The 13,892-nt window shown below is 46.3% G+C and overlaps 1 protein-coding gene across 1 annotated transcript in view; it reads right to left on the bottom strand.

Annotated features, from left to right (window-relative positions):
* Positions 1-257: 257 nt before the first annotated feature.
* LOC141096210 (solute carrier family 2, facilitated glucose transporter member 11-like) overlaps positions 258-13,892 on the bottom strand; it is a 252,288-nt gene continuing 238,653 nt past the window's right edge. The window contains exon 12 of the mRNA XM_073582696.1: positions 258-496. Within this exon, the coding sequence (XP_073438797.1) occupies positions 293-496 (204 nt within the window). The 3' untranslated portion in view covers positions 258-292. The remainder of the gene's footprint in view (positions 497-13,892) is intronic.

The raw sequence follows: 13,892 nt of genomic DNA, 5'->3' as shown, positions 1-13,892 counted from the left end.
AATGAGCTTTTTCTTTTGATTTTTGGAATGAAAATTTTGTGGGAATAAGTTTTGGTTGCCGTATTGGAATTGCAGAGCCCTTGAGAGAGCAGAAAAGTGGAGAAACCCTCTGTTCATGCATGTTGAAATAATTACTATTTACTGCACGTTATCAAGTGTTGTCCAGTCTTATTAGCAGCATATGTTACATACACCTGACGTGTTATCCTCTGTCACAATTAATAGGAATGAGAAAATCATACAAAGGGAAACTATTTTATTACTTATTATAAAAGGTGTGCATGTACAAAGGTCATATGGTTTCCTCCTCTGTAATACTATTATTTTCCATTTGTTGGGAACTTATATAGGAGTGTCCATAGTTAAGTTTCCGGAACTCTTCTTTAATATCAAGAAAAGATTTGTTTTTTGTTTCAGGTACAATCAAGTAGATGAAGTTGGCTATAACAAGGCACTCCACAAAGAAGAACAGGAAACAATACTGACTTAATCCATTCTGGAAGAAAAAAGAAACAGAAATTATAGGACTGATAATTGTTAGGCAGTTTTGGAGACTACCAATGCTAATTGATAAGTTTTACCCCGAAATAAAAATTAATGGTGAGTGGACAGGAAGTAACAGCTCATAAATATGCGTGACTCTTCTCTGCGAAGGAGAGTAAGGCGGAATCAGGGCAAATTTATCATAAGGATATTTGTGACAGACTGCTGAAATTTCAATCATTGTCACTACTTTATGCCGCCTTCAGCAAAACAGCGATGGCAGTCATTTTTCACTTAAAGGAATCCTGTCTTCAGGATTTGCTAAGTAAGCTACAAGCGTTGTCAGGATTGCGCTGTTACACTAATTAAAATGATACCTCATTTGAAGAAATCTGTCTTGTGGTTGTTGTTTAACCTCCTGACAATGCCTGTAGTTTACTTAGCAAAATCCTGATGATAGATTCACTTTAACCCCTTGACCCCCAAGGGTGGTTTGCACGTTCATGACCGGGCCAATTTTTACAATTCTGACCACTGTACCTTTATGAGGTCATAACTCTGGAACGCTTACATGGATCCCGGTGATTCTGACATTGTTTTCTCGTGACATATTGTACTTCATGTTAGTGGTAAAATTTCATTCAAATAACTTGCGTTTATTTGTGAGAAAAACGGAAATTTGGCGAAAATTTTGAAAATTTCGCGATTTTCCAACTTTGAATTTTTATGCCCTTAAACCACAGAGATACGGCACACAAAAAACTTGATAACTAACATTTCCCACATGTTTACTTTACATCAGCACAATTTTGGAACCAACATTTTTTTTTGTTAGGAAGTTATAAGGGTTAAAAGTTGATCAGCGATTTCTCATTTTTACAACACCATTTTATTTTTAGGACCACATCACATTTGAAGCCACTTTGAGGGGTCTATATGATAGAAAATACCCAAAAGTGACACCATTCTAAAAACTGCACCCCTTAAGGTGCTCAAAACCACATTCAAGAAGTTTATTAACCCTTTAGGTGCGTCACAGGAATTTTTTTGAATATTTAAAAAAAAATGAACATCTAACTTTTTTTCATAAAAAAAATACTTCAGGTTCAATTTTTTTTATTTTACCAAGGGTAACAGGAGAAATTGAACTGCAAAAGTTATTGTGCAATTTGTCCTGAGTACGCAGATACCTGATATGTGGGGGGGAACGACTGTTTCGGCGCATGGCAGAGCTCAGAATGGAAGGAGCGCCGTTTGACTTTTTCAATGCAAAATTGGCTGGAATTCAGATTGGACGCCATGTCACGTTTGGAGAGTCCCTGATGTACTTAAACAGTGGAAACCCCCTACAAGTGACCCCATTTTGGAAACTAGACCCCCAAGGAACTTATCTAGATATGTGGTGAGAACTTTGAACCCACAAGGGCTTTACAGAAGTTTATAACGTACAGCGGTACAATTAAAAAATCATATTTTTTCCACAAAAATGATCTTTTCACCCCAATTTTTATTTTCCCAAGGGTAACAGGACCCTAAAAGTTATTGTGCAATTTGTCCTGAGTACGCTGATACCCCACATGTGGGGGTAAACCACTATTTGGGCGCATGGCAGAGCTCGGAAGGGAAGCAGCGCCATTTGACGTTTTTGGCTGGAATTGAGATCGGACACCATGTCGCGTTTGGAAAACCCCTGATGTACCAAAACAGTGGAAACCCCCCACAAATGACACCATTTTGGAAACTAGACCCCCTAAGGAACTTATCTAGATGTGTGGTGAGAACTTTGAACCCCCATGGGCTTCACAGAAGTTTATAACATAAAGCCATACAATTAAAAAATCATATTTTTTCCACAAAAATGATCTTTTCACCCTCAATTCTTATTTTTCCAAGGGTAACAGGACCCTAAAAGTTATTGTGCAATTTGTCCTGAGTACGCTGATACCCCACATGTGGGGGTAAACCACTATTTGGGCGCATGGCAGAGCTCGGAAGGGAAGCAGCGCCATTTGACGTTTTGGGCTGGAATTGAGATCGGACACCATGTCGCGTTTGGAAAACTCCTGATGTACCAAAACAGTGGAACCCCCCCAGAAATGACACCATTTTGGAAACTAGACCCCCTAAGGAACTTATCTAGATGTGTGGTGAGCACTTTGACCCCCCCAGTGCTTCACAGAAGTTTATAACACCCAGGCGTGAAAATAAAAAATTCGTATTTTTTCCACAAACATGATCTTTTAATCACCATTTTTTTATTTTCCCAAGGGTACCAGGAGAAATTGGACCCCAAAAGTTGTTGTCCAATTTGTCCTGAGTATGCTGATACCCCATATGTGGGAGAAAACTACTGTATGGGCACACGTCGGGGCTCGGAAGGGAAGTAGTGACGTTTTGGAATGCAGACTTTGATGGAATGGTCTGCGGGTGTCATGTTGCCTTTGGAGAGCCCCTAATGTACCTAAACAGTGGAAACCCCCCACAAATGACACCATTTTGAAAATTAGACCCACTAAGGAACGTATCTAGATGTGAGGTGAGCACTTTGAACCCCCAAGGGCTTCACAGAAGTTTATAATGCCAGGGCATGAAAATAAAAAAATTGTATTTTTTCCACAAACATGATCAATTAGTCCCCAATTTTTTCATTTTCCCAAGGGTAACAGGAGAAATTAGACCCCAAAAGTTGTTGTCCAATTTGTCCTGAGTACGCTGACACCCCATATGTGGGAGAAAACTACTGTATGGACACACGTCGGGGCTCGGAAGGGAAGCAGTGACGTTTTGGAATGCAGACTTTGATGGAATGGTCTGCGGGTGTCATGTGCGTTTGGAGAGCCCCTGATGTACCTAAACTATTGAAACTCCCCACAATTGACCCCATTTTGGACACTAGACCCCACACGGAACTTATCTAGATGTGTGGTGAGTAGAGTTGAGCGACTTTTGCTTTTTTAGGGTCGCGTTTCGTTTCGTGAAACCCGACTTTTCCAAAAGTCGGGTCGAGCAAGATCGTCCGATTATAGGGAAAAGTCGGGGTCGTTCCGAAACACGAAACCCAATGTAAGTCAATGGGGAATAAAAGTCGGCAGTGAGAGGAGGACAGGAAACACACCTACAGTGCCCATTTGAATGCCAAAAGCATCAATTCTTCTTACTTAAGCTTGTCAACCTTAATTAACTTCATAATACAAGTTACGCACTGAAAAATGGGGGTTATTTGGCTAAATTTGTGGGGGGGAGGGCTGGCTGCAGGTTTTCATGTGCCCTGGGCGAAAGAGCGCCCCTTTAACACATACCACAACTCATCATGCTCCGATACGGCAGAGAAATAGCGGTATAGTACAATGAAAAATACCTCACTTTTTACATCTCATGACGAGGCCCATCTATTTCTCCATACAAAATCATTGGTCCCATATAATGTTTGAAACAGTATATGATGAGCTCCACATAATGCTACAGTATATGTTGGTCCCCATGGATGAAGCTCCACTGTCTTATGGGCCCAAATAATGCTCCAAACATAATGGGCCCCATTTCTACTGCTCTAGTGTATAATGGGCCCTGTAAATGCTGCTCCAGTGTCTGATGTCCACCTTTGGAATGTTCCAGTGTATGGTGGGCCCCATCTATCATTCTCCAGAGTATAGTGCTCCCCAAAAATTGCTGTCCCAACATAGAAAACAATCAAATAAGTCTCCTCGCTAGGGAATCCCTGTACTTGTCTGGACAGGTGCTGTAGCTTGCTTAACAGCTCGCCAGCCGTTCTCACGCCCAGTATGGATTGCACGTGATTGCACAAAGGTTAGAAAGGGTACCGTATCCCTGGATAACATGTATGGATAGCGTACACATTCAAAATATATGTCTATACAGCATGAGGCAGGCTCAGACGGTGTTAGGCCCAGTATGGATTGCACGTCATTGCACAAAGGTTAGAAGGGGTACCGTATCCCCGGATAACATGTATGGATAGCGTACACATTCAAAATATATGTCTATACAACATGAGGCAGGCTCAGACGGTGTTAGGCCCAGTATGGATTGCACGTCATTGCACAAAGGTTAGAAGGGGTACCGTATCCCCGGATAACATGTATGGATAGCGTACACATTCAAAATATATGTCTATACAGCATGAGGCAGGCTCAGACGGTGTTAGGCCCAGTATGGATTGCACGTCATTGCACAAAGGTTAGAAGGGGTACCGTATCCCCGGATAACATGTATGGATAGCGTACACATTCAAAATATATGTCTATACAGCATGAGGCAGGCTCAGACGGTGTTAGGCCCAGTATGGATTGCACGTCATTGCACAAAGGTTAGAAGGGGTACCGTATCCCCGGATAACATGTATGGATAGCGTACACATTCAAAATATATGTCTATACAGCATGAGGCAGGCTCAGACGGTGTTAGGCCCAGTATGGATTGCACGTCATTGCACAAAGGTTAGAAGGGGTACCGTATCCCCGGATAACATGTATGGATAGCGTACACATTCAAAATCTATGTCTATACAGCATGAGGCAGGCTCAGACGGTGTTAGGCCCAGTATGGATTGCACGTCATTGCACAAAGGTTAGAAAGGGTACCGTATCCCCGGATAACATGTATGGATAGCGTACACATTCAAAATATATGTCTATACAGCATGAGGCAGGCTCAGACGGTGTTAGGCTCAGTATGGATTGCACGCCATTGCACAAAGGTTAGAAGGGGTACCGTATCCCCGGATAACATGTATGGATAGCGTACACATTCAAAATATATGTCTATACAGCATGAGGCAGGCTCAGACGGTGTTAGGCCCAGTATGGATTGCACGTCATTGCACAAAGGTTAGAAGGGGTACCGTATCCCCGGATAACATGTATGGATAGCGTACACATTCAAAATATATGTCTATACAGCATGAGGCAGGCTCAGACGGTGTTAGGCCCAGTATGGATTGCACGTCATTGCACAAAGGTTAGAAAGGGTACCGTATCCCCGGATAACATGTATGGATAGCGTACACATTCAAAATATATGTCTCAGGAGGCAGGCTCAGACGGTGTCAGGCACAGTATGGATTTGACGGCCCAGATTACACAGCGGAGGAGCAGGGAGAGGTAAAGATTGCAAATGCTGGGGCCCTGGCCAAGCAAGGGGGGCCCACTCGTGGCGTCGGTACTGGCACTGGGCCCCTCATAGTACAGCGGTGTGTCTGACGGCGGGTGTGCACCACCACCGTCAGAGACACTTGATTGCACTATAAGGGACCCTGTGCCAGTGCCCGCGCCCAAGAGTCGGCCTACCCACCTGTCCAGGGCAACGGCACTCGCACGGTGTCGTGCGCTAGGTGGTGACCCCGGCCATGGGGGGGGAGGCAGCACAGTTAGGGAGTTTTAGAAAGTGGCATATGTTGATGTTGGACATTCAACTGATGCAAAAGGCGAAATAGGTGAAGTACCAGGAAGAGGTGGACCAAAGCAAGCCATTTTTCTGTCACCCTATGTGTCATCAGGGGAAGGTGGGACAAAATCCTTGGAAACCCATGCGTGGTTCATTTTAATGAAGGTTAGATCATCCACATTTTGGGTTGACAGACGGGTCCTTTTTTCTGTCAGGATTGATCCAGCTGCACTGAAGACTCTTTCCGATAGCACACTTGCAGCTGGGCAAGCGAGCTCCTGTAAGGCATATTGGGCCAATTCAGGCCAGGTGTCCAGTTTAGCGGCCCAATAGTCAAAGGGGAATGACCTGTGTGGGAGAACATCGATATGGGAGGAAAAGTAGTTTCTAACCATAGTTGACAACTGCTGTCTCCTGTCACTTTCCATCGATGCAGTATTACCAGTTGTGTGAGCGGTATTTGAAAAATCAGTCCACAACATTGTCATGAAACCCCTGTCTCCAACGCCACTTCTGCTGTGTGCACCACGAACACCTCTGCCAAGCTGCCCCCGGCCCGTACGGCTCGTGTGAGAACCATCACCGCTGCTGTGTGCTGGGAATGCCTCAAGCAACCGATTTACCAGAGTTGCTTGTTTATTAGCCAATATTAGGTCAAGGTTCTCCTGTGGCATGATGTTTTGTAATTTGCCTTTATAGCGTGGATCCAGGATGCTGGCCAACCAGTAGTCGTCATCGTTCATCATTTTGGCAATGCGGGGGTCCCTTTTTAGGATCCGCAAGGCATAATCTGACATGTGGGCCAATGTTCCCGGTGTCAATGATGCACTGCGAGTGCTGGGTGGAGGAGCACTTTCTGGCAAATCCACATCCCTCCAGTCACGCACAAACCCTGTACCAGACCTTGCCACGCCAACATTTTCACTTGCCCCACGAGATGCATCCTCCTCCCCTAAGTAATCATCCCCATCATCCTCCTCCTCCTCCTCCTCTTCTTCCTCCACCTCGTCCAGGAGAGGTCCCTGAGCAGACAATGGCTGAATGTCATCAAGGATTCCGTCCTCCTCTTCCTCCTCATCAACATTGGCTGCAGACGCCTGCTCCTTAAGGTGCGTCAAAGTTTGCATGAGCAGACGCATAAGTGGGATGCTCATGCTTAGGATGGCGTCGTCTGCGCTTACCAGCCGTGTGCATTCCTCAAAACACTGAAGGACTTTACAAAGGTCTTTCAGCTTCGACCACTGCACGCCTGTCAACTCCATGTCTGCTCTCAAAGTGCCTGGCCGTGTATCCTCCCACAAATGCATTATGGCCTGCCTCTGCTCGCACAGCCGCTCCACCATGTGCAGGGTGGAGTTCCACCTTGTTGCAATGTCGATAATGAGGCGGTGGTTGGGAAGGTGGAGCAATCGCTGCAGCTTCTGCATACGAACGGAGTGTACAGGCGACCGGCGGATGTGCACGCACAGTCTTCGCACCTTCTGGAGCAGGGCTGTTAACTCCGGATAATTTTTGAGGAAGCACTGCACCACCAGGTTCAAGGTGTGAGCCAAGCAAGGTATGTGGCTGAGTTTTGAAAGGGCTATGGCTGCCACAAAATTACGGCCGTTATCACTAACTACCTTGCCTGCCTCAAGATGTACACTGCCCAGCCATGACTCAGTTTGTCGCTTCAAGTACTCGGCCAGCACCTCGGCGGTGTGTCTGTCGCCCAAACACATCATCTGCAACACAGCCTGTTGACGCTTTCCACTAGCTGCTCGATAGGGGGACACATCATGTGCAACAGTGGCAGCTGCAGATGGAGTGCTCGTACGACTGCGCTCTGTGGACGAGCTGTCGCTTCTGGAGGAGGAGGAGGAGGGTGGAACGCCTACAGCCAACTGTTTCCTATACCGTGGGCTAGGCAGCACTGTCCCACCACCGCTGTCCCCTGTGGACCCTGCATCCACCACATTAACCCAGTGCGCAGTGATGGACACGTAACGGCCCTGGCCATGCCGACTGGACCATGCATCAGTTGTGAGGCGCACCTTTCCGCTCACTGACTGCTTGAGTGCATGGACAATGCGGTCTTTCACATGATGGTGGAGGGCTGGGATGGCTTTGCGAGAGAAGAAGTGGCGACTGGGTAGGTCATAGCGTGGTACTGCATAGGCCATGAGTTCGCGGAAAGCTGTGCTTTCCACCAACCGAAAGGGCATCATCTCTAACGAGATTAGTTTGGCAATGTGGGCGTTCAAACCCAGTGTACGCGGATGAGAGACTGAGTACTTTCTTGACCTACTCATAGTGTCTGGGAGGGTGAGCTGGACTTGAGAGCTGCATATGGTGGAAGTAGCGGTAGACAGGGCGGACTGAGAGAGGGTTGATGATGGTGATGGAGTTGGTGTTCTTTCTGATGGCCTAGAATCAGTCTTTCGTTGATATAACAGTGGGATTCCCTGACTGCTGTGGCCTTGCAACGACACCTCAACATTTGCTGCTGTGCTAACCGGTGGGCTTACAGTGGGGGAAACAATGTAGCGTTGCTGACTACCTTCGTTGTGATCAGTTGCACATGTGGCACTTGAGGTTTGGTGTTGTGTCCACGCTTGCAAGTGCATGCTGGTTAAATGTCTAAGCATGCAACTGGTATTCAAATTTTTCAGATTTTTCCCTCGGCTAAAGGTCTTTGCGCACTTCTTACAGATAACCTTGGCCTGATCATGAGGATTTTGTTCAAAAAAGTGCCACACTGCACTCTTCCTACTTTGGCAGACATTTTGCGGCCTAGCACGCTGTGATCTTTTGACCCTCTGGACAAGCTGTCCAGCAACTCTTTTGATGTTTGGAACCTGTCTTTGGAGTGCTCCGGGCCTGCCAGATAACAGCTGTTGCGATGTCGATGTCTGCTGTGTATGCTCATCATCTGAGCTATTGGAAGCAGCACCCTCTTCCCCCAATGGATGCCAATCTGGGTCAACAACTGGGTCATCCATCACCTCCTCTTCTATGTCATGTGCACCTTTCTCTGTGTCACCGTGTATGGTGGTATAGTGTGCGGGAAGGGGCACCTGAGTCTCATCAGGGTCAAAATCTGGCTCTGTACACTGCGAGGACAATGTAGTGCTCTGAGTGAATGTACCAGCAGAATCATCCATCAGCGGCTGTGCATCAGTGCACTCCATGTCAGATTCATCTTGGCCTGGGTAATTCACCATTTGACTTGATAATCCAGGCATGGTATGTGAAAACAGCTCCATGGAGTAATCAGTAGTATGGCCTGCGTCATCCTTCAATCTTGGTTGGGGTGAAGGACACAAGGAAAGGTGTGGTTCATGAACATGAGCCTCCAATGACGACTCAGTGCTTTTACTTTTTACAACTGAAGAAGAGGAGGCGATAGAGCTGGAGGCTGAGTCAGCAATGTAAGACAAAACTTTTTCCTGATGCTCTGCCTTTAAAAGCGGTTTGCCAACTCCTAGAAAACTAAGTGTTCGAGTCCTTATGTAGCCAGACGATGACGCAGGGTCAGCACCTCCTGCATTCGGTCCTATTTTGCTCTTGCCACTACCATCAGATCCACCACCAACACCATCATTACCAGCTGCCAACCCCCGCCCAATTCCACGGCCTCTTCCACCAGCCTTCCTCATTTTTGGTAGAAATGTAGACAAAATCCAACAAACTATATAGTAATGTAAAACAAGGTACAAGGTGTCTATAGGACAGGGGAGTTTTAGAATTTCTGCACACACTTGTGGACAGTGGACACTTGTGGATTGTGTGCGGCCCACTGATATCTGAGCGCTATGTGACACGCTCGATGGCACAGCTGCCTGTGACCAAAGTGACGAGAGGATAATGGAGATTTTGAATCTCTGCGTACACTTGTGGACAGTGGACACTTGTGGATTGTGTGCGGCCCACTGATATCTGAGCGCTATGTGACACGCTCGATGGCACAGCTGCCTGTGACCAAAGTGACGAGAGGATAATGGAGATTTTGAATCTCTGCGTACACTTTTGGACACTGGACACTTGTGGATTGTGTGCGGCCCACTGATATCTGAGCGCTATGTGACACGCTCGATGGCACAGCTGCCTGTGACCAAAGTGACGAGAGGATAATGGAGATTTTGAATCTCTGCGTACACTTGTGGACAGTGGACACTTGTGGATTGTGTGCGGCCCACTGATATCTGAGTGCTATGTGACACGCTCGATGGCACAGCTGCCTGTGACCAAAGTGACGAGAGGATAATGGAGATTTTGAATCTCTGCGTACACTTGTGGACAGTGGACACTTGTGGATTGTGTGCGGCCCACTGATATCTGAGCGCTATGTGACACGCTCGATGGCACAGCTGCCTGTGACCAAAGTGACGAGAGGATAATGGAGATTTTGAATCTCTGCGTACACTTTTGGACAGTGGACACTTGTGGATTGTGTGCGGCCCACTGATATCTGAGCGCTATGTGACACGCTCGATGGCACAGCTGCCTGTGACCAAAGTGACGAGAGGATAATGGAGATTTTGAATCTCTGCGTACACTTGTGGACAGTGGACACTTGTGGATTGTGTGCGGCCCACTGATATCTGAGCGCTATGTGACACGCTCGATGGCACAGCTGCCTGTGACCAAAGTGACGAGAGGATAATGGAGATTTTGAATCTCTGCGTACACTTTTGGACACTGGACACTTGTGGATTGTGTGCGGCCCACTGATATCTGAGCGCTATGTGACACGCTCGATGGCACAGCTGCCTGTGACCAAAGTGACGAGAGGATAATGGAGATTTTGAATCTCTGCGTACACTTTTGGACACTGGACACTTGTGGATTGTGTGCGGCCCACTGATATCTGAGCGCTATGTGACACGCTCGATGGCACAGCTGCCTGTGACCAAAGTGACGAGAGGATAATGGAGATTTTGAATCTCTGCGTACACTTGTGGACAGTGGACACTTGTGGATTGTGTGCGGCCCACTGATATCTGAGCGCTATGTGACACGCTCGATGGCACAGCTGCCTGTGACCAAAGTGACGAGAGGATAAGGGAGATTGGATTGCTTTTAAAAAAGCAGTTTGCGGAGCAGTGGGTAAACAGCAATGCCAGCGTGTCAGGAAGCCTTAAAGGGCAGCCCAACAACCAACACCACTGATACACCACAATATAGCCTCCCCTTGCACTGCACACACAGTGACTTGTGTGTTGTGCAGGCCAAATCGCTAGCAGCAGAAGCAGTTTTTTTGTCTTCTTCCCTGCCTAACGCTCTCCCTACAGAATCAGCAGCAACCTCTCCCTATACTAAGATCGGCAGAAGTAAGATGGCGGTCGGCGTCCACGCCCTTTTATACCCCCTGTGACGCCCACCAAAGCAAGCCAATCACTTGCATGCCCTTCTGAAAGATGGTGGTGACCCGTGCCTATGTCATCACGTTGCCCACAGTGTCCGTGGATCCTGATTGGCTGAAAAAGAGCGCAAAACAAACTTTTGAAACGCGACTTTGGCGCGTAAGTCGCCGACCTCGTGGCCGACCTCATCCTAGGGTCGGGTTTCGTTTCATGAAACCCGACTTTGCCAAAAGTCGGCGACTTTTGAATTTTTTCGACCCGTTTCGCTCAACTCTAGTGGTGAGCACTTTGAACCCCCAAGTGCTTCACAGAAGTTTCTAACACTCGGACGTGAAAATAAAAAAATCATTTTTTTCCACAAAAATGATATTTTTGCCCCTAATTTTTTATTTTCCTAAGGGTAACAGGAGAAATTGGACCCCAAAAATTGTTTTGCAATTTGTCCTGAGTAGGCTGATACCCTACATGTGGGGGTAAAACACTGTTTGGGCGCATAGCAGAGCTTGGAAGGGAAGGAGCACCATTTGACTTTTTCAACTCAGAATTGGCTGGAATTGAGATCAGACGCCATGTTGCATTTGGAGAGCCCCTGATGTGCCCGTAAAAGTGGAAACCCCCAATTCTAACTCCAACCCGAACCCCAACACGCCCCTAACCCTAACCTTAGCCCAAACCCTAGCCCTAACCCTAACCCTAGCCCTAACCCTAACCCTAGCCCTAGCCCTAACCCAACACACCCCTAGCCCTAACCCTAGCCCTAACCCTAATGGAAAAATGGAAATAAATACATTTTTTTAATTTTATTTTTTTTCCCTAACTAAGGGGGTGATAACGGGGGGTTTGATTTACTATTTATGGCGGTTTTTATGTTTGGCGGCTGTCGTACGCTAAAAGACGCTTTTTATTGTAAAAATAGTTTTTGCATCACCACATATTGAGAGCTATAATTTTTCCGTATTTTGACCCACCGAGTCATGTGAGGTCTTATTTTTTGCGGGACAAGTTGACATTTTTATTGGTACCATTTTCGGGCACGTGAAATTTTTTGATCGCTTTTTATTCCGATTTTTGGGACGCAGAATGAACAAAAACCAGCGTTTCATGAATTTCTTTTGGGGGGGGTGCGTTTACACCGTTCCGCGTGCGGTAAAATTGATAAAGCGGTTTTATTCTTCGGGTCAGTATGGTTACAGCGATACCTCATTTAGGTCGTTTTTTATGTTTTTGTCGGTTTTATGCAATGAAAACTATTTTATATAAAAAATAATTATTTTTGCATCGCTTTATTCAGCGAGCTATAACTTTTATTTTTTCGCTGATGATGCTGTGTGGTGGCTCATTTTTTGCGGGACAAGATGACGTTTTCAGCGGTACCATGGCTATTTATATGCGTCTTTTTGATCGCGCGTTATTACACTTTTTGTTTGGCGGTATGATAATAAATCATTATTTTTTGCTTCGTTTTTTATTTTTATTTTTTAAGGGGTTCGCTAAAGGGGTTAACTAATGGGACAGTTTTATAGGGCGGGTCGTTACGGACGCGGCGATACCTAATATGTTTACTTTTATTGTTTTTTTTTATTATTATTTCCAAAAAATGGATTTATTGGGGGAATATTTTTTTTTTTTTTTCTAATTTATTTGGCGATTTTTTTTTAATTATTTTTACACTTTTTTTTATTTTTTTTTTTACTTTATTAAATAGTCCCAGGTGGGACATCACTGTCCTGTGACAGATCGCTGATCTGTCACATCACAGATCACTGTGACAGATCAGCGATCTGACACAGGCACTGCAGAAGGCTTCCTCATGCCTGCGCTTTGCAGGCACTGAGGAAGCCAGCTTCCGCAGGCCCCCGAAGGCCCCCGTCGCCATCTTGGATTCGGGGGCCTGGAGGAAGGGAGTCCCCCGCAGCAGCGCTGCACATTGCGCTGCCGTGGGGGGCTCAGGGAAGCACGGAGGGAGCCCCCTCCCTGCCGATGCTTCCCTTTAACCCCCGGTACACCGCGATCGTGTTTGATCGCGGTGTGCAAGGGGTTAACGTGTCGGGGGCGGTCCGTGACCGCCCCTGACACATTGTGCCGGGTGTCAGCTGTGATAATCAGCTGACACCCGGCCGCGATCAGCGGCGCTCACCACGTGGGCGCCGCTGATCGCGCCTACGTACTATCCCGTCCCCGGTCATACGGGCCCGGGTACCGTGGACGGGATAGTACGTCGGATGGCAGGAAGGGGTTAATAAACTATTATGTTGACCCTAAACAACAAGATACTAATATACATACTATGTCAGGTGTGTTAACGACCAACATATCGCAGAATGCAATTTTTTTTTACTATTATACATACTACAAATGATCAAATGCTTTCAGGTTTAAATCCCATATTGGAACAAAAAAAAAGTAAGGCCTGTTTCACACTTGCTTTTTTTTGCAGCGCGTTTTTCCAGCAAAAAAACGCATTGAAAAACGCATACAAAAGCATACAACTGCTGCGTTTTTTTCAAGCATTTTTATGAGCATGCATGAAAAAAACGCAGCGTTTTTAAGCGTTTGTATGCGTTTTTAGTGCGTTTTTACCGCGTTTGCGTTTTTTTCCAACATTAGGTGGCCACTCACACTAACCCAAACCATGACTTTACTAACCCTAACCCTGACCCT

The sequence above is a fragment of the Dendrobates tinctorius genome, unplaced genomic scaffold (assembly GCF_039654945.1).
Source record: "Dendrobates tinctorius isolate UK_male_01 unplaced genomic scaffold, ASM3965494v1 ptg000073l, whole genome shotgun sequence".
Taxonomy (NCBI): Eukaryota; Metazoa; Chordata; class Amphibia; order Anura; family Dendrobatidae; genus Dendrobates; species Dendrobates tinctorius.
Note: the sequence above shows the minus strand (reverse complement) of the source record. Positions and strands in the feature narration are given on the sequence as shown.